Source organism: Artibeus jamaicensis, unplaced genomic scaffold, assembly GCF_021234435.1.
Source record: "Artibeus jamaicensis isolate MK-2021 breed Jamaican fruit bat unplaced genomic scaffold, CSHL_Jam_final contig_685, whole genome shotgun sequence".
Lineage (NCBI taxonomy): Eukaryota > Metazoa > Chordata > Mammalia > Chiroptera > Phyllostomidae > Artibeus > Artibeus jamaicensis.
The window spans coordinates 16,357,238-16,376,133 of NW_026521924.1; the positions used below are offsets into that span (position 1 = coordinate 16,357,238).

Here is an 18,896-nt window from a genome sequence, read left to right on the forward strand (position 1 = left end):
CGCCCGTCGTGGAGCAGCTGGAGCAGGTAAGGCAGCCTGTGGCAGCCCGGCCTTGTCCCATCCCAACCAGTGGCCCTGTGACCAGCCTGCTGTCCCATCTGAACTACAGGCGCAGAAAGAATTCACCATAGGAGGGCACTGTGGGTGTCTGGGGGGTGATGAGAGAAGAAGGCCATTTTACAGATGGGAAAACCAGGGCTCAGAGATGGGCAAAGGCAGGGACGAGCGGGTCAAGGACAGAATTGTCCTATGGACAGGGCTGGAGGGGCACCCAATTTTCTCTAAGCCAGCTGGCTTCCCATTGCGGGGACCTTTCCCTCTGCGAGAGACTCTGAGGTTACCGCAGGGAGCCACCCTGGGACTTGTCTTGGGGAAGGCAGACAGACACTGCTGGTTTGTGTGCGACCACACGCACCTTACGCCACGAGGAAAATCGCCCTCTCTGGGCAGAAAGAGCGGCGCCAGGGCAAACCGTGGGCGAGCGGGGTAGGGCTGGCTCTCCTCTCCTCTCACCCCCTCAGCCGCACCCTGTCCAGCACGCGGCCGCGCGGGAGGCCCCGGGCACAGTCCCTGCCTCTGGGAGCTCACAGGGCAAACCGGGACACAGACACGGTGCCTCACTGCAAACGGTGATAAGCGCCTAAAACTAAAAATTTGGGGGGAAGTTCAGAGAGAGAGACAGGCTTCTTTAGACAAGGTTAGGGAGAGGACTTTCCCAGGAGGTGACATGTGTTTGGAACCTGAAGGGTGAGGAGTCAGTCATGCAAAGAACGAGAGGCAGGAGCAGCCGAGGAGTCAAAGATGCAGGCAGGGACCCAGCGGGGCTGGTGAGGGGCCTGTTCTAACCAAGAGCAGTGGGGAGCGGGGTCCAGGCAGGGTGACGTGAGGGGGTGGGATGGCATCTGACTGGGTGGGCAGGCCTGGGACCCCATCCAGAAAACCCAATTCGATAAAGTTGGGAAGTTGGCCGCGCTCTCATCTCCCGCCCTATTCCTGTCTGTAGTGTCGTTCGGGGTGGGGTGAGAGAGGAGGAGAGAAATGAGACATTTTAAGTCAGATGGACTTGGACTCAAATTCTGGCTCTGTCACTGATAAGCTCTGTGACCTCGGCCAAGTCCCCACTCTCTCTTACCCTCAGTTTCTTTGTCTCTGAGATGAGCTCCAACAAGGAAAGGGCTCGGAAAGTGCCCTGGAGACCATTGCATGCAATGAAGCTGCACCGTGCGGCGCATGTATTTGCATTCGGATGCGGAGGGCTTCTCTGGGAGGGATGCTGGACTTGAACTGTGCCTGGCCAGCAGGAGGGCCCCGGGTTGGTGATGGGGCACAGGCAGGGGAAAGGCTTGGGCATGAGGAGTGCCTCAGAGTCCCTGCTTCCACCCCGACAGGTGTGCCACCAATGCTGGGCATGTGGTCCCTGCTTCTCCTCTGGGGTCTGGTGACTCCAAGCCAGGGGCTGCTTGATGCAGTGGGTACAATCGCTCGGATTGACAAGGATGAGCTCGGCAGAGGTGAGCCCAGGGTGGACAGTTTGTGAGGGGTCCGGCTGCAGTGTAAATGAGCACAGTGATGAGCTTAGATCATCTTTTTTTAGGAACAGATGAGAACAGGCTGTGATTCTCAACCGCTTAGAGAATTCAGGGAGTTACAGGTTTGCCTGCAGACTCCAGTGAATGATTAGTTCGCTTTCTCCTAGGAGGCGGACTGGGTGATGTGGGCTGAGGCACGTGGGACTGCAAATCCTGCCTCAGGGATGGAAACAAGCAGGCCTGAGGTCAAGGGCAGTGTGCTGGCTGCCCCCATTTCTGGGGTGCGGGAACTCTACTCGGCATTCTGTGCTCCAGGGTCCATTGCCTAGAGTGACAGTCTCATGGGCAGTAGCACAGTCATAAGCATAAAATGCTTTAGGGAGCCCCACCCCCTGTTGCCCCAGCTTCCGCAGGGAGCCCCTTCTGTCTTGCTCTTCTCACAGTCTGTGCAGTCAGGCTACAGGTGCCCAGGAAGAGAGAGGTTGCCTCCTCCACCCCCTTGAAGCCCTGGTGTCTGTGTGCTCCTTCCTTTGCTTCTGTTCTCCTTTTCGATGCTACAGGGCGGCCCAGGGTCAGGAGCCCTAGTCATGCTATTGGCTCCGAACCCAATTTGCTATGTGACTTTGGGCAAGTCTCTGCCCCTCTCTGGGTCCTACTTTCCCCATCTGTAAAATGAACCTCTCTCTCCCCACCCTCCCTGCAGCCATCCAGAACTCGCTGGTTGGGGGGCCCATTCTGCAGAATGTTCTGGGCTCAGTCACATCATTGAACCAGGGCCTCCTGGGTTCCAGCGGACTGCTTGGAGGAGGAGGCCTGCTGGGCTACGGAGGAGTTTTTGGCGTCATCGAGGATCTGTCTGGGTGAGTCCCGCGGTGTGACCTCCTGACTATCCACCTACTGTGTGCCCTACAGGAAGAGCTCCTCTCTTTACTTTAGGGAATAGAGGAGAGATCGCCTCTCTTTAATTTGCTGGCAGGCAGTGGGAGTAATGTGGGGAGCCCCGAGTAGGTAGTCCTAGGACCTGAATCAGAAAATAAGGAGTGTTCTGCATGTCGGGCAAGACAGGAGTGGCAGCAAGCCCCTAAGGTTGAGTGGGCGGCTCTGGGGTTGATTCCAGTTACTCACGGTGGGACCTGGGCAAGCTGCTCGGTCTCTGGGCCACTCCAGGTATCCACAGGGCTCCCTCCCTCCTCTTCTTCCTGCGTCTGCTCCCTGCAGTCCTGCCCTGACCAGCCCTTCGCTGTCCCCTCCTTTCCTTCAAATTCTCCAGGGGACATGCCACTCCCCCGCACCCCACACGTTTCGCTGGCTTGTTTCCTGTCTCCTCTGCTAGATCCACACCCCGGGAAGAGTGGGACTTTTGTCTGACTTGTTCACGGCGATGTCCCCAGGATCATAAATAGTGCTTGACATATACTAAATGCTCAAAAATATTTTTGAGTGAATGAAGGAAATTACATAATAACTAATATTTATAACAATGCCACCGAGCCAGGGTTTTCCGGGTGCCTGGTACTGTGCTAAGTAAGCATTGTAAATGACTTACCCCACGGAATCCGGAGGTAGGACTGTTCTCCGTCGCATTTAACCGGTGAGGAGAGGGAGGCCCTGGGCAGCGAAAGGACCCGTTCGAGCTCACCCAGCCAGGGAGCGGTGGCGGTAGGGGGTCTGGGTGTTTACTCGCAGGCAATCCTGCCTGCCCCCAGCAGGTGGAGCCAGTCCACGGGGGGCGGGGGGGGGCAGGGTGGTGAATCACGGGACCAGTCACATGACAGGGCCCAGGCTGGAGGCAGAGGGCCAGGAGTCGGGGCGCGGGGAAGAGCCCCTGTGCAGGGGAAGGTGGGTTGCTGGGGAAGAAGAGGGAGTGGATGCTCACCTCCCAAAACAGCAGACGAATATGTATCTGGAAAGGGGGCTGGTAAGGGCTGACCGTGGTGTTGCTGGACAGTCATTGTGTGTCACTGTGGTTGGTATTGTCAAAAATCCCTATTTTACAGATGGGGAAACCGAGGCATGCAGTAGCAGTGTGATTTGCCCAAGGTCACACATTCAGTAGGAGAGCCAGGAGTTGAACAGCTGTCTTTTATGGGCTACGCTATGAGCAGCTTTCCATGGGGTTGTTACCAGGACAGTGACTTCATCAGTGCCAAACGGCTAAAAGAGAGGCTTACACACACTAAATACTCGATAACTATTAACTGTTATTAGTATTACTAATAGATCCAGCCCCTCTCCCACCGTAGAATCCCCCTGTTGTGTGAGTCTGAGGCCTCAAACTTGAGCCAGATATTGCCCTTGCCTCGAAGGGCCCCCAGCAGGAGGCCAAGCCCAGCAGCGATGATGCTGTGAGCTCAGGGCAGGGGTGCAGGCAGCCCAAGCGGCACGTGGAAACTGGCTCGGAGGGCAATTGCCTGAATCAGAGGCGGAGGGAGGAGGGCTTCCTGGAGGAGGGGATGCCCTAGCTAAAATCGGGGGAGTGGAGAGGTGTCAGCTACTTGAAGAGGGAGCCAGAATGGAAAGAGAGACAAGAGAAGAGTGTTCCAGACAGAGGGGGAAGAGCCTGGACAAAGCCCCGGAGGCCAGAGAAAACGATGGAGTGTGGGAGCTGTGTTTGAGTCCATTTGGGTTGCATGTTTGTGAGCCAGGGGTGCGGGAGTGGAGAGGCATCGGTCCAGACCAAAGGCTGAAGCAGGACTGAGGCCGTGGGGAGGGGCGGAGAGAACACTCTGATTCACCGAGCCTCCAGTGAGGATGGCGATGCTACATTTATCGAGCACGTGCTGTACCAGCTTTGGCACCTGCGTTATCTCACGTGTCTTTGTGACATTACTGTGAGGTGGGTACGAGTATTATTGTCCCACTCTATCAGTGAAGAAACTGAAGCCCAGATAAGTGAAATAACTGGGCCCACATTTGAATTTATGGCTTAGAGGGTGGGTGGGTGACATACCCAAGAGGGCCCGTAGGCCTCGTCTGGTCGGGTGTGCCAGGCACTCAGGGACTGGTCCTGGGGCCCATCCGCTTGACTTCCACACCAGGCTGAAGATCGAGGAAGTCACACTGCCAAAGGTGTCGCTGAAGCTGCTGCCGGGAGTTGGGGTGCAGCTGAGCCTGCACACCAAGGTGGGCCTGCATGGCTCTGGGTGAGTGTGCCGCTGGGAACCTCTACCTTATTGCTCTCCCCCCCCACTGCCTATTGGGGATCCCAATCCTATTGTTCCCCACTCCCGCCCCCTGCCCCCTATTTCCTCCAGCTCAAGTTCCTCTCCGAGGGACTCCCACACTACTGTTCCCTTCCTTCCACAACCTGTTACTCCTCCCCAGGGACCTCCATCCCACTGACCCCCTGGGGATTTCTATTTTATGCTCCTGGGGACCCCCTACCCCATTGTTCAGAGCTCACTGAAAACGTGGGGGAAGAATGTGCAGGGATGAGCAAGATGGGGGACGTGCAGGGAAGCAGCGGGTGAGAGGAGAACATGGGGACTGGGCAGCTTGCAGGGGTCCCAGCGCTCGGGGTGGGCGTGGTTAAGGCGGGCCGTGGTGGGTGGAGCCTGGCAGCCTACCTAGCCTAGCCCCCGACGTTGGGTCTTGCAGGCCTCTGGGGGACTTCCTGCAGCTGGCCGCGGAGGTGAACGTATCGTCGCGGGTGGCGCTGGGCATTAGCTCGCGGGGTACGCCCATCCTCATCCTCAAGCGCTGCAGCACGCTCCTGGGCCACATCAGCCTGCTCTCGGGGTGAGTCCGCAGGCTCCAGAGCACTGGGATCTCTTGGGTCTCTTGGAGCCTGAACTCATACCACTTGCAGCGGTCCCGCTCCCCTTCTACCCTCATCCCCCGCTCCAGTGAGACCCACCACCAACACGAACTCTGGCTCAGCACAGTTTGTACCACCCACTCCTGGGCGTCCCCCTTCTCTGGCCTGTGAGGTCCTGCTGTCCCCTCTCCCAGATAGAGCAGGGGCCTTCTGTGGGCCCTTTGATCTGATCTGCCTGCATCTCAGTCCCTGCTCTTAGCACGTCAGAGACCCAGCTCTGCCCCTGACTTGCTGTGTGACCCCCCAGGGGAACCCATCCCCTGTCAGGGCCGCCATGTCCCCATCTGTATAATGAGGTCCTATATTTGATGATCTGGAAAGCTCTGGGGCCTTCACAGCATCTCTTCCCCCAACCGTTCAGGCACAGCAGCCCTCCCTACCCTGTGTTGAACGATCACTTCCCGGGAAGGACTGAAGCTCTAAGAGGGAAAGGATGTGCCCGTGGTCACACATGCAGACTGAGGCAGGGAGGAAGGTGGGCTGGTCTCTGGACTCAGGCCCAAGGCTTTTCCCAGAGCTCTGCACCCCCTCAGCGGTGCCCGCCAACTCCCCTGCCTCCCGTTTTGTGACCCCCCCATGAGTTTCCCCTTTCCAGGCCTAATGACACGCCCACACCCCATCTTTGTTGGGTGGCCCTGAGCAGTGAGCGGTGATGGGTCATCAGGCAGCTCTGTTTTAGCTGCCAGGAGTGGGGCGAACCAGGCTGGCTCCTCTCTCCAGGAGGGCCTCAGTAAGGAGATTGCAGACGGGGTCTTTGGGGCCCTCACATCCCACTGGCTTCCTCCTGCGGGCCGTGGGGAGCCTTGGAGGCAGTGCTGCCCGGAACGGTGTCGGTGTCCTGTGCTCGTGGCTCTGAGGCTGTCACCCTCCCTTTGTGGCCCTATAGCCTTTTAAACAGACCTGAGCCCATCTACGTGCACTTCTCATCGGCAGGCCACCCTCTCATCCATCCATCCATTCATTCAGTGAATATTTATTTATTTAACAAATATTTATTGAGCCCTCACTCTCAGCCAGTTGCCGCTCTAGGTTCAAATGTCACTTGTCAGCAAACGTTGGAGGAGACAAAGGGGACAGATGTTTACTGAGCAGACTGAAAACCTGGCACACACGCACTCCCATCTAATCTCGGCAGCAACTCTGCAAGGCAGGCACTGGACAAATAAGGAAGCCGACTCCTCCCCTGGGCCTCAGGGTGAGGTAGAGCCAAGATTTCAAGCCAGGCTCCAAAGCCCCAGCCAACCCCACCAAGAATGGAAACAGGAGCTACCCAGAGCCCCCAGGGCCCCCCCTGGCCTGATCCAGGGGGGCGCTGGCGCTGTGCGAGGGCCACACCCTCAGGCTTCTCACTCTCCCCAGGCTGCTGCCCGCACCGCTCTTTGGGGTGGTGGAACAGACGCTCTTCAAGGTGCTGCCGGGACTGGTGAGTGTGGGGGCCTCGCATGCCCTTCCGCTGGCACGGTGCCTCTCCCCCCTGAGCTTTGAGTGAGTCTTGGTGCCTGGCAGGATTAGGCTGTGCTTCCCTTCCACACCCACCAGGTAATCCTATCCTGGCCCGCACACAGCCTCCCAGGTGCCGCCTGCAAGTCTGTAGCAGGCTGGCACAGCTCATCTCCGGACCTCTGAACCCTAAATTTACAGCCTCAGGCCACCTGGCTCTTTTGCCCCCATATTTGCTCCCCTTTCTAACCCCCTGGTCTGTCTTTGCCACCTGCATTACTATCGACTTTAAACGAGCTTTGAATTCAGCTTGGATCACTTGGTGATTTTCAACGAGCCCTGTGCTTGGCAAACATGTTCAGAAAATCACATACATGTATGTTAACACTTTATAAGAGAAACACTTTATCATTAAACTGCTCCAGGATGCTTGTCCATGGCAGGCCCCAGCCATCCTGGCTTCGACCAGGGGACGCAGACCACACTTGAGAAAAGCTGGTCTGGCCAAAGGCCCATTTCATTGAGGCCACAGAAGGGAAGGGTTTTCTGAGGCCACATGGCCAGCACAGGGCCATCAGGCCACCTAATCCCCAGCCCTGCAAGACCTCTCTTGTCGTGAGTCCTTGTGAAGACCACTTGTGCAGGTAGCATAGACGTGGGGGCCTAAGGTTGGCACAACTGCCCTGGACTCTAAGAAGCCAATCAGAAAGAAGCTGGGAGGGGGGGAAGCTCCCAGCAGCAAGGGCCCCACCCAGGCCCACCTCAGATGGATTTCAACAAGGGGGTGCATTTAAATCACGGCGCCTAACTAGGTAGGGTCTCTGGGACAACTTGCTGCAAGACAGGATTTGTGTGACTCAGGTTTTAAAAATAAGAGCTAATTACCAGCACTTACAGATTGGAGATTTCTCTTAACAATCTGATTTCTGGCTTTTCTTGTGCAATCAGCCACCCTGGCTGCAGGTCACATGGCTGGCGCCAAGGGGCCGGCCCCCCCCCCATCACCGCCCCTTTGAGGTCCTCTCATTTCCGTGACATGTCTGACTCCAGAGACCATGGAGCTCGGGGTCCCAGAGTTTACATGAAAAGGCAGCCCTCTCTTGCCTCTTTGAGGACAGCTGTGACCTTGGGCAGGTCGCCTTTCTTCTCCAGCCCCAGATGTGGACTGAAAGGGCTGGATTGGGCCAGCTCTGAGGCTCCTGCTCGGGTGGACTAAGATTCTGTGACCCACAGACTCGGGATTCTGGGGGCCAAACCGCTTGCTCCCCGTTTGCACAGCCCAGGGGGTTTCAGTAAACACGTGGTGGTATATGTAGTGAATCCCGGCCCAGGTCTGACTCTCTGGCTGCAGTGGGGCCAGCACCCTTCTTCGGGTCCAGACGCTGGCTCTCCCGGTGTCCACATGGATGGCAGGCGGGGCCTGAGACCTCGGAGGGAACAGCTGCCTTTGTCCCCTCAGGGAAGGGCCTTGTCCACACACCATAACTGGCCTCTGAAGTACCGTATTTTTAGGACTATAAGATACACCGGACCATAAGACGCACCTAGGTTTTAGAGGAGCAAAATAGGAAAAAATTTTTGAAGCAAAAAATGTGGTAAAATATTTAATAACCTGTGACCCCGCTCCACCGCCACCCCACACACACAGTGAGCCAGGTAAGCTACATTCCCACTAGAAGGAGCACCCCCATTTCCTCCCAAATTTGGGGGGACTGCATCCTATAGTGTGAAAAATACAGTGTATCTCCCTCATTCCTCCATCATTCTTCAAGATTTTCTAAGGGGGCCATGTAACTGACCCTCTGCATCCCCCACTCTGCCCTCTCAACACACGAAGCTTCAGCCCCTGCCCTGTCCCCGTGTGTCCCCCGCCCTTCTCTACATTCTGCCTTGTCTCGATCCCTGGGACCACATAGCCAAACATTTATAGAAAATGCAGCTGTCCCTTGTGCCAGGCTGGGGCCCACACTTATTTTCCTGTAACTCCTTGTCTCCTCTGGACGCAGCTGTGCCCCGTGGTGGACAGTGTGCTGGGCGTGGTGAATGAGCTCCTGGGGGCTGTGCTGAGTAAGTCGGCGTCTTTCTCTTTGCCCCTTCTCCCACCTGCATCCCATTACCCCAGTGGGTGGGGGTACCAAGGGAAGAGGAAAGGACAAGATTTGGGCACCTTTCACTTCTTCTCCAGACTGATGAGGCCGCCACTTTGAGAAGGCCTCACAGGGGAGGTCTGGGCTGAGGCCGGTTCAGCAGGGTATGGGCGCAGATGAGGGTGATGGGGACGATGATGATTACCATCCTGACACCCAAGATGACTGAGGCCCAGAGATCTTAAGTAGCCCAAGGCCACACAGCCACAGCGGCCACCTTTCTCTCTGGGCCGTACAGAGACACGGACACCTTTGGCATTCACAGGTAGGCTTTGGAAAGTATAACATGGTGTAACTAGGATAAGGACAGAGAAGTTGGGGGCAGGTATGTCTCTCTAAGTGGCGTTATGTGAGAAAGGCAGGGTGCAATGTGGTTAGCAGCACCAGCTCTGGAAAATGGGAATCCCGGTTTGCCACTCTGTGGCTTATGTGGCCTTGGGCTGGTGACTCCTTCTGCCTAAGCCTCAGGTTTTTTATCTGTAAAATGAGGATGACAGTGGTACCCAATGGCTATGTAGCAGAGTGCCAGGCACTCAATAAATGGAAGTAAGGCCTGTTATTATTATTGGGGGCTGGGCTCATGGGGTCTTTCTCCTTCCTCTTCTCTTGATGCAGGCCTGGTGCCCCTTGGGGCTCTTGGGTCAGTGGAATTCACTCTGGGCACCCTGCCTCTCATCTCTAACCAGTACATAGAGCTGGACATTAACGTGAGTGCCCTCCGAGGCCTGGCCCGCTGTTGGGTAGGGTGGGGTACTGGTGGAGGCTGGGTGGGAGAAGCCGGGTCAAAGCCACATGGGTGAGCAGCCCCGAGACCCTCCCATGCCCTGTCTCCCGCCCCTGCAGCCCATCGTGAAGAGTGTAGCTGGTAACATCATCGACTTCCCCAAACCTCCCAAACCCCTCAAACCCATCAAGGTGCCTCCCAAGGAGGACCACACATCCCAGGTGACTGTACCTCTGTACCTCTTCGACACCATATTTGGGCTCCTACAGACCAACGGTGCCCTGGACACAGACATCACCCCTGAGCTGGTGAGTGTGGCCTCCTACACTGCTGTGCCCTGGAAATGCTCGTGAAGACATTGTCACCGATCAACTTTGATGAGCCCTTTTCTCTATAACTGGACAGAGTTAGACAAGTTTATAGCATACACACGCCTACTTGTGCCATTGTGGCAAACGTTGCTGATTGATAATGGCCCTCTGACTGGCTAAATCCTTCTCAACATGCCACTCCAGGCAGTTACTTCCAACTAGTCAGAACTGGCATGGGCAGTGTAGCCAACCTTCCAACCCTGCATCACATGGGCGCCTTCAGAGTCAAAAGACCAATTTCACACTAAAGTGTGAGTGATTAACATTCTGCTTTCTCGAGCAGATGTGAATCAGAGAAGAAAAACTGGGGCTGGACTGTTTCAAAAGCCACTTGGACATTTGTTCTGAAGCCTCTGAGGCCTGTCTGATTCCATTCTGGCCCCTCACTCCTCACAGATGTGTCTGGAAGGCTGAGCCCCCAGAAGCCTCAACCAGAAACAATTTCTTGGTCTCAGCCCTCCCCACCTGCTCTAAGCCACCTGCTCCCCTCCCCCATTTTATCTGCATCTCGGGTCCAAGGGAACAGGGGTTGATCATTCACTTCCTCCATGTAGCGTCCTGAGAGCATTGTAACAGGTTCCTGAGCTGGGAGGCAGTTGTCCTCTAGCTGGAGGGAGGTGGCAGTCACAGCCAGGTGGGGACTCTGAGTATGAGAACACACGTGTCTGAGCAGCTTGTGTGTGTGCATGTGTGTGTGTGTATGTGCAAGAGAGAGGGATCTCAGAGGCCAGGTGCCCTGCATCCCCATGGGCTGATGGACTTGTGTTGGGTGAGAGTCTGGGGATTCTCTCAGCAGGACAGAGTTTGTCTGTATGTTTACCTTGTGTGAACAGGTCTGTCCAGAGAAGTGGATGTGTGTAGTTCAGTAGTTTCTAACACCAGGGCCCTGGGAAGCCTGGGCCATTTTCTTTTTAAAAAAAAAAAGAGTTATTTATTTATTTTTAGAGAGAGGGGAAGGGAGGGAGAAGAAAGGGAAAGAAACATCAATGTGTGATTGCCTCTCATGTGCCCCTACTGGGGACCTGGACTGTAACCGGGGGATGTGCCCTGACTGGGAATCAAACCGGCAACCCTTTGGTTCTCAGACAGGCACTCAATCCACTGAGCCACACCTGCCAGGGCTGGGGCATTTTCAATGAGCAGAAGGAGGGAAGCAGTTCTCGTAGGACTATAGTGATCTGGGCCCCTTGTGCCCCCTTTCTTAAGCAGCTGCCACTCAGCTTCCCCAAGGGGAGGGGTACAGGCCCATTTATGATCACATTTTCCAATTTTTCAGCCATAAATGAGCACATTTATATGAGATTTCCTGATTTATAAATACTGGAAACAAATTCATAGTTTTTAAAATACTGTTTGGATTTAAAAAAATGTCTGGGGTCAGATCCCTAGGCCTTCAGATTGTGAGCTCTGGCAGAGGGCTTGAAGGTTCTGGAATTAGCCTGCCCAGGCCAAATCCCAGAGCCTCCGCTTACCAGCTTATGAGTCTGGAGAGGAGCCTCGAGTTCTCTGTCTGTAAAATAAGGGTAATCAGAGCACCCACCTCTGTGAGCTGTTGTAAATGTGAAATGAGCAAGGGCATGCAAAGCCCTTAGCACGTGCTTGGCATGCATCGGGCACCCGGTCAGCACTGGCCGATGGAAGGAGCAGGAGTGTTTGCAGAGCTGTGCATGTGACTGGTGGAGCTGGGGTCGGATGCAGAGAAAACAACTTTGTGTGTGCTGAGGGACCCCCGTCCTGTCTCTGTCTTGGGCCCAGGTTCCCAGCAATATCCCTTTGACAACGACGGACCTGGCAGCTTTGGCCCCTGAGGTGAGTGACGCTTCTCATGAGCTCTGATCACGGTGGCTCTCTCCTGATGAGTGTGAATGGACTCCAGAGTCTTTCTCAATACAGTTGTCCAGAGAGCTGCAATTGAATGTCGAATCTAAATTCACACTAAAGTGTGAATGGCTGATGTTGTGTCCTTTCCTGACAGCAGAGTGGAAAGGACCAGGTTTTAACCGCCTCAGGAGTCAATTGGGCATTTGTCCTATGGCTGTCCCTTTTCTGTCAAGCAGAGGACGGTAGATTCTTCCAGCTTACCAGTCCACTCCCTCCAACTGCCTTACTTCATTTCAGTCTTGGTCTCCTCTGTCCCAAGAGAGAAGGCTTTAGGCAGTGGCCTTGGGAAGAAAAGAGAAAGGAGAAGATTTAGGGACATTTGGCTAGTGGACATCAGTATAAGACTGCAGGGCCTGGTCTCAGCTTTCCTGTTCGTTCAACCAGGGCTGGACCAGACACTTTCCAGCTGTGAGAATCAGAATTCATACTCAAGTTGAAATGACTACCACAAGGTCCTCCCATAATAGCAGATTCTGACAGAGGTTGGAACTAGCTGTACAAGATCTGAGTTTCTACCAGAGAGGATGGAGAGGGAATCTGACTTTCGGGACACAGAGAAACTCTGTGAATCCTTGATGTGGTGATTCAATCAGCCTTAGTGGCCATGGCTGGGGCCTCTGCTTCTTGGAGTCCCTGGCCAAAGGGCCTAGGAGTCTTGGGATGAGATTGAGGCTAGACATTCAGAAGCACCTCCTGGGGGCAGGAGTCACAAATGGCAGAGAGGGATTTGGGGAAGGCACAGGTGGCAGGAGCAGGGACCATGGATGCAGCAGGCCAGGCCGTGTGCCTCAAGCTCGGGGAGCCTGGGCCTGTCTCTGGAGGCTGAAGTCTTTGCTCTCCAGTTGCTGGCCTTGCAGAGTCAGAGCCCCGTAGCCCTGGCTCCAAGTCTGGTTCTGTGGCTTTAGCATCTGAGGAGACCTGAGGGTGGAAATCGCTGGTTCCCTGTCTGTCTGATCCTGCAACTCTGGGAGTCTGGGTTTGGGGAACTGGTCCCCAGATTCTGGCCTTCAAGTGACTCCAAGCTTCTGTGACTCTGGCTTCCAGATCTTCTGTAATTCCATGAGTCCGTGATTATGAGACTCAGAGTTTCCTGATTGTGTGATTCAGTCAGTCATTCAACTGATATGCGCTGAGCACCTACCACATGTGAGGCTCTGTGCCAGGTGCTGGGCATCCAGAAGGGGCCAAGGTGAAAAATAGACAAAGTCTCTGTGCTTCAGGAACTGTCACTCTGAGGGGGGTGATAGACACAGGACAAATAAGTAAGTAGAAGAGGCACAGTATTAGAAGGTGGAAGAGAATGGAATGGCGAAAGCAGATTAGGAGTTCGGGGACGGAGCTCTTGCCCAGGGCGCTCTGCAAAGCCTCACTGAGGAGGTGACATTGGATAGGAAGGCTGAAGGAGGTGAGGGAGGGAAGGCAGGTATCAGGGGAAGACATTTCCAAGCAGTACAAACAGCAAGTGCAAAGGCCCTGAGGTGGGCGTGTGCTTGGCAGGTTAGCGCAATAGCAAAGTAGGTGGTGAGTCTGGAGAGGACAGAACAAGGGACCGGCGGTGGAGGTGAGAGGAAGAGGAAGATGATGCCTGGATTAGGTAGGGCCTGAGGGCCGGCCTCAGGGGGATTTTGAGTCTAAGCGAGAGGAGAGTCTGATTCGGTTGTTCTGTGGGTGGGTGGTGTCTCCCCACACCTGATGACTGTCAGCCTCGTGGAGGATGAGACCAAACCTGTCTGGCTCAGGCTGGGCCTTGGCACCCAGCATGGCGCCTGCAGTGTCTGTTGACTCTCCGATGGACCCCACCATCAGATAGATACCCCAGTCTACGCTGCCCTGATGCCCTGCTCTGCTCTGCCTCCCTCCAGGCCCTGGGGAAGCTGCCCCCGGGCCAGCAGCTCCTGCTCTCGTTCTGGGTGAAGAAAGCACCCACGGTCACACTCCAGAACAAGAAGGCCACGGTCTCCATCCCAGCTGACATCCACGTGCTGTCCTACCTCCCTGCAGGGACTCCTGAAGCCCTCTTAGAGCTGACCGGGGTGAGTGGCCAGGGATGGGAGTCCGGCCCTGGGGCTCTGAGCAGGGCTGACCCTTCCCAGGCTGCTAGCGGGTTGCCTCCCCCCCAGTTTCCGGGTGGCACAGCACAGGAAGTCCCTCTCCTTTATTGGCATTATCTGAGCTGAAACCCCAGTGCCCATTTAGACTCCTTCCTTGCCATAATCTGACCAGGGCCAGGCCTGTCCAGTCTGCCCCCTCAGGATTTCAGGAATAACTCCCCATATCTCCAGGCTCTCCGTGCTCAGGTATCTCCTGGATGACCCTCCAACTTCCTCCTGGCCCCCCTTCTCCAGTCTGCCCCTCTCTACCTCACCTCTACTAGTTTTCCCAAGCACACATCTGGGCAGAGGCAGGTCCCTCCTCTGCCCACTCTCTGCCCCGGCTCCCCATGGCCTAGCACCATCCAATGCCCCCCACTCCCACCGGCTCATCCTCTGCCTTTCCTGCCCCGTCCTGGTGCCCTAAACCTCAGCTACTCAGGGCTACCCTGCCCCGCCTCCCTGCCTTTGCTTATGGAGGGTCCTCCACCTGCAGCACGTCTCCCCCTTCCCTTGGCTAACTCCTCGTCTTTCAGTAAAATTCAGCTTCTGTGTCACCTCATTGGGCGCCCTCCCTCAACCCACGCCGGGCTGGACCGAGGGTCTCCCCAGGCTTCTACAACCCCAAAGCTCCCCCTCATACAACACAGATCGCCCTCAGTTTTAATACTCTGGCTCTTGAACACCAGAACCTTCAAGTTACCTGCTCATAGCACAGCATGGGCCCTAACACACAGTAGGGCCTCAGTAAGGGTTAGTGGGAGGAACGGATGGTGGAGGTTTGGCCATGGTAAACCTGTCTTCAAGCTCCTCCTGAACTCTGGGTAACGTCTGCCTGCTCTTTCCTCTCAGGTTATGACTTTCAATGCCCAGCTGGCTCCTTCGGCTACCAAGCTGCACCTCTCCCTGTCCCTGGAACGGTAACATGGGCACCTGGGCCTTGTCTTTAGGAACAAGAATTAGGGACCAGCAGGAACCTCCTTCCATTTATAGGGCACCAACTAAGTTGCAGGTGTTTTACCAGCATCTTCTCTGTCTCCAGGACCTGCTGGGGAGGGGCGAGTGTTAGCCTGTGTTACAGACAAGGCGACTGCGGCTCAGAGAACCGATCCAGGGCAGGCTTCCTCCACAGCACCTGCTTAAAACCTGGCCCTGGGGACAAACTACTGTCCAACGTGGAGTCCATACTCCTGAGTTATCAGCCCCTGAGATTACTGCTTGAATATTGTAAAATGCTTTGTTATTCAGGCAGACTAGTTATTTCTCTAAACTCTCCACCCCTGTGGGATCTAGGCCTGGTAGTTATCATAACAACCAGGAGGAGGATGTTGTTGACAATCCTCCCTTCCACAGGAATGGCACTTGACCCTCTGCAAAGCCTAGGCCGGCACAGTGGGCTGTCCCTGGATGCAGGTCTGCTGTCTGGGCCTCCACTCTCCCGGCTCAGTGCCTATCTGTCCCTCCCCTGGATTCTGAGGCTTCCCCAGTGCTCCCCTGACCCCATTTCAGTGCCCCCTGCAGGCGGCTCAGGCTACTTGCAATTGTCCCCTGCAAGGCTGCCCCTTTCGAACCTCGCCTGCTGCCTGAGTTTGTCTCCCCTTCCTGGTGGCAGTTCTTGCCTCTGCCCTTCGGGAGGTAGAGGTCAGTGTCCAGGCTCTGGCTCTGGACCTTTGTCTGGGCCAGCTCCGATCTGCTAGTGGGTCGCTGCCTTCAGTGCACGCCTGCTGGATACGGAACACCCTGTGTGCAGCGCTCAGTCTGTGGAGGGCCCCTCCTTAGGGAGGCTCACCCCCCACCCACCCGGAGTCCGACAACTGGGAGTCAGACCGAGGCTCCAGGGCCTCGGAGTCGGTGGGAGTGGTCACGATATCTCAGAAGGAGGTTCGATCCCTCCAGGTCCATTTTACAGGTAGAAAAACTGAGTCTCTGAGTCAAGGCTAGAGAGAGAGAGAGAGCTGGACCTGCAACCCCGTTTCCTGACCCTGGAGAGCTAGGGATGGGGCAGGCTTGGAGGGGTGGGTCTGAGCACTGCTCAGGGGGTGGGGGGTGGGGGCTGGGGCCCCCAACACCTTTCTTCTCTTCACCAGGCTCAGTGTCAAGCTGGCGTCTTCTTCTGCCCACCCGTTCGATGTAAGTTCCTGGGAGAGGGAGCACCTCGGCAGTGGTGAGGGTCTTTGGTGGGGTTGGAAGGGAGGTGGGGTGAGTCACGGGCCACAGGACACAGCAGGCTGCAGCCCGGGCTCTGCCCCAGCAAGCCGGAGCGGGCAAACACCAGGGCAGGGGCGTGCGTGTGTGCGTGCGTGTAAAACAGTCATCATCTCAGGAAGTGAATCTGAATCTCATGATCTGTCAGAGTCTTGGAACCACACAAAGTGGTAAACGTCTAGAATCTCACAAAGGTTCAAATTTCGGCAACTTCACACAGGTAGTAAGGCCCCTGCACTCAGAAATCTCTCCTATTTCAGAGCCGCTCAGAGCCCTTAGGCCCCTGCCTCTCACAGAGTTCTGTGGTCTGGAACCGTACCATGACTCAGGTTCTAGAACATTCTAAGGGCTCCTACGTTGGTAGGAGTCTAAGATCAGACCGCAGAGTTCTACTGGAGCAGGCTGCATTTTCCTCCCTCTTTCTCAGGCACAGGCCCCACAGACCCTTCCTCTGGGAAGGCAGTCCTACTAAGCTCCCGGGGCCCAGGGAAGCTGTTATAAAACCACAGAGTTCCCTTTGGGGTCACTGGTGGATATCCCACCCCAGGGGGCACCCCAGGACCTGCGTTCTCCGGCATGGGGGAGGCTGGGCAGCTGGACCTTGGGTCTCCGTCCCTGGGAAGGGGTGCACTGCCCCTCGGGAAGCCACGCCTCCCGCTCCCCCTGTGCTCTGTTGCAGACGTCCCATTTAGAAGAATGGCTCAGTGACGTAGTGCGGGCGGCCTACGTGCCGAAGCTCAACGGTACGGGTGTCCTTCGCTGTCTTTTTGGGCACGTGGGGTGTCTGACTTGGGACTGTCAAATCTGTTGCCTCTTTCCTTGTTGCGATAGACGTGGAGGCTGGAGAGGGGCTGAGCTCCATTTCTAAGATGCAGAAACTGAGGCACCAATGTTTGCCTTTAAACCACACTGACTGGCTTCTCCACCACATGACTCGGGCCCCAACACTCTCTGCAACCTAGAGGGAAGCAGTCATATAAAGGAGTGATTAGAATACGTGGCCCAGAGTGTGCCAGGGACGGACCGAGCCTCAAGGAGGCTTTGCTGGGGGGGGGGCGCTGGTGACGGTACAGAGAATGGGCATTTTCGTTTGCATGTAGTAGGATGAGCAGGATCTGCCAATGAGGGAAACTGAGTCCCCAAGAAGAGAAATGGCTGGCTCAAGGCAAGTGGTGGCTTAGGGTCAGCAGGTCCCATCCAGCCCCCCTGTGTATCATTGCTCCCACCCATTCCCTCTTCACAGTGGTCCTGGATGTTGGCATTCCCCTGCCTAAGGTTCTCAATGTCAACTTTGCCAGCGCGGTCCTGGACATCATAGAGGTGAGTTGCCTGTGCAGTGTGGCCTCCATGGGTCTAACGCTGGTCTCTGGAGAGCCCTGCCTGAAACTCGTGAGGGGAGTGCTCTGCCTCGTCATCTGGTCTGCCCGGTGCCGTTTTCTAAGCTGCTCAGGGAATTACAAGTGACTGAATGTGGAAATGGCAAATAGATAATGTATGTACTATACCACTCCTTCCTTACTAGCCCATGGCAGACATTGTCAATCAATCACAGATTTCTTTCCTGATGAATTCAGACCCATGTCTGGTCTATGGGGTGGAGTCTCAGATTCGCTCACAGAATTGCAGTTCCCCTGCTCCAGGGGTGGCAAAAAAAAAGGGAGGGACATCTGTCTCTCCTTATCCTGTGCCTGTGGCAGGATAAATGCTAATAGATCTCAACACTTTTTCTTGTTGAATATCGACATGGCCTCACAATCCTTTTCAATCCAGCACAACTTTGAGTTTTGGAACAGTTCTGGGAGCTAAACAGAGCAGTGCCCTGGACCCATTTCTCAGATGAAGACCAAAGCTGAAGGAGGTCAAATTTCAGGCCCAAGGTCAACACAGTAAATTAGCAGCATAAATGGCACTTGAACTTGGGTCTCTTAAGTCCTAAGGTCAGCAAGTCTCTCCCATACCGGCTGTCATTTATTCATCACTCATTTACTTGTTCATTCATTCACTTAATGTGCTTGCTGTATTCCAGGTAGAGTCCTGACCCCAGGGCATGGGGCGCGGGCACAGAGACGGGTGCAGGAAGGGGGGCCTGGCAGGTGTGTCGGGCACAAGGACTCGGAGAGCTTAACCCAGAACGGTTGCTCCTTGCAGAACGCCGTCGTGCTGACTGTGGCGTCCTGAGGCCGAGAGATGACCGCTGCCCCTCCCTGTTGACTGCCAGCATCCTGTCCACCTGCCTTCTCTGCCTCAGTTTCCCTCCCAGCCTCTAGCCTGTATCAGTGACAGTACAAGTGTCCCTTCTCCATCTAGGCCCACCCAGGCGCTCTGGCCCTGCAGCTGTGCCCCAGCCTGGGTGGGGCCAGCAGGGCCAGCCACAGGACTCTGCTTCAGAGAGAGCTGTGGGGCCTCAGTGGCCAGTGTGGAGCTTTCAATAAACTCCTCTGTGTCAGCATCTTCTGACTTGTCTCTTCCCAGTCACGCAGGGGCCAGCTTGGCCTCTGCCTCTGGCGCCCTCCCTGCTCTGGGCAGGGGCTCCTGGAAGGTGAGGGGACTTGGGGCCTAGTCATTGTAGCTTTGCGTCCCAAGCTTACCGGGTTGGCCCGCCTCCCCTCACCTCTGCTTCGACCTCCCTCTGTCCCCCTCCCCTTCTCTCTCCTCTCTGTCTCTCTGACTTGGGGACACTGCTCAGAAGTGA

At 55.7% G+C, this 18,896-nt stretch overlaps 1 protein-coding gene across 1 annotated transcript; it reads left to right on the forward strand.

The window, feature by feature from the left end:
- The first annotated feature begins 1,399 nt into the window (after positions 1-1,399).
- Positions 1,400-18,688, forward strand: BPIFB3 (BPI fold containing family B member 3). Its single transcript, XM_037143289.2, has 15 exons — positions 1,400-1,511; positions 2,233-2,389; positions 4,568-4,672; positions 5,127-5,267; positions 6,706-6,769; positions 8,793-8,853; positions 9,549-9,640; positions 9,777-9,965; positions 11,784-11,837; positions 13,772-13,942; positions 14,852-14,919; positions 16,087-16,129; positions 16,884-16,947; positions 17,448-17,524; positions 18,353-18,688. The coding sequence occupies exons 1-15, from the start codon at positions 1,400-1,402 to the stop codon at positions 18,380-18,382; spliced, it is 1,428 nt and encodes a 475-aa protein (XP_036999184.2). The 3' UTR covers positions 18,383-18,688.
- Positions 18,689-18,896: the final 208 nt, after the last annotated feature.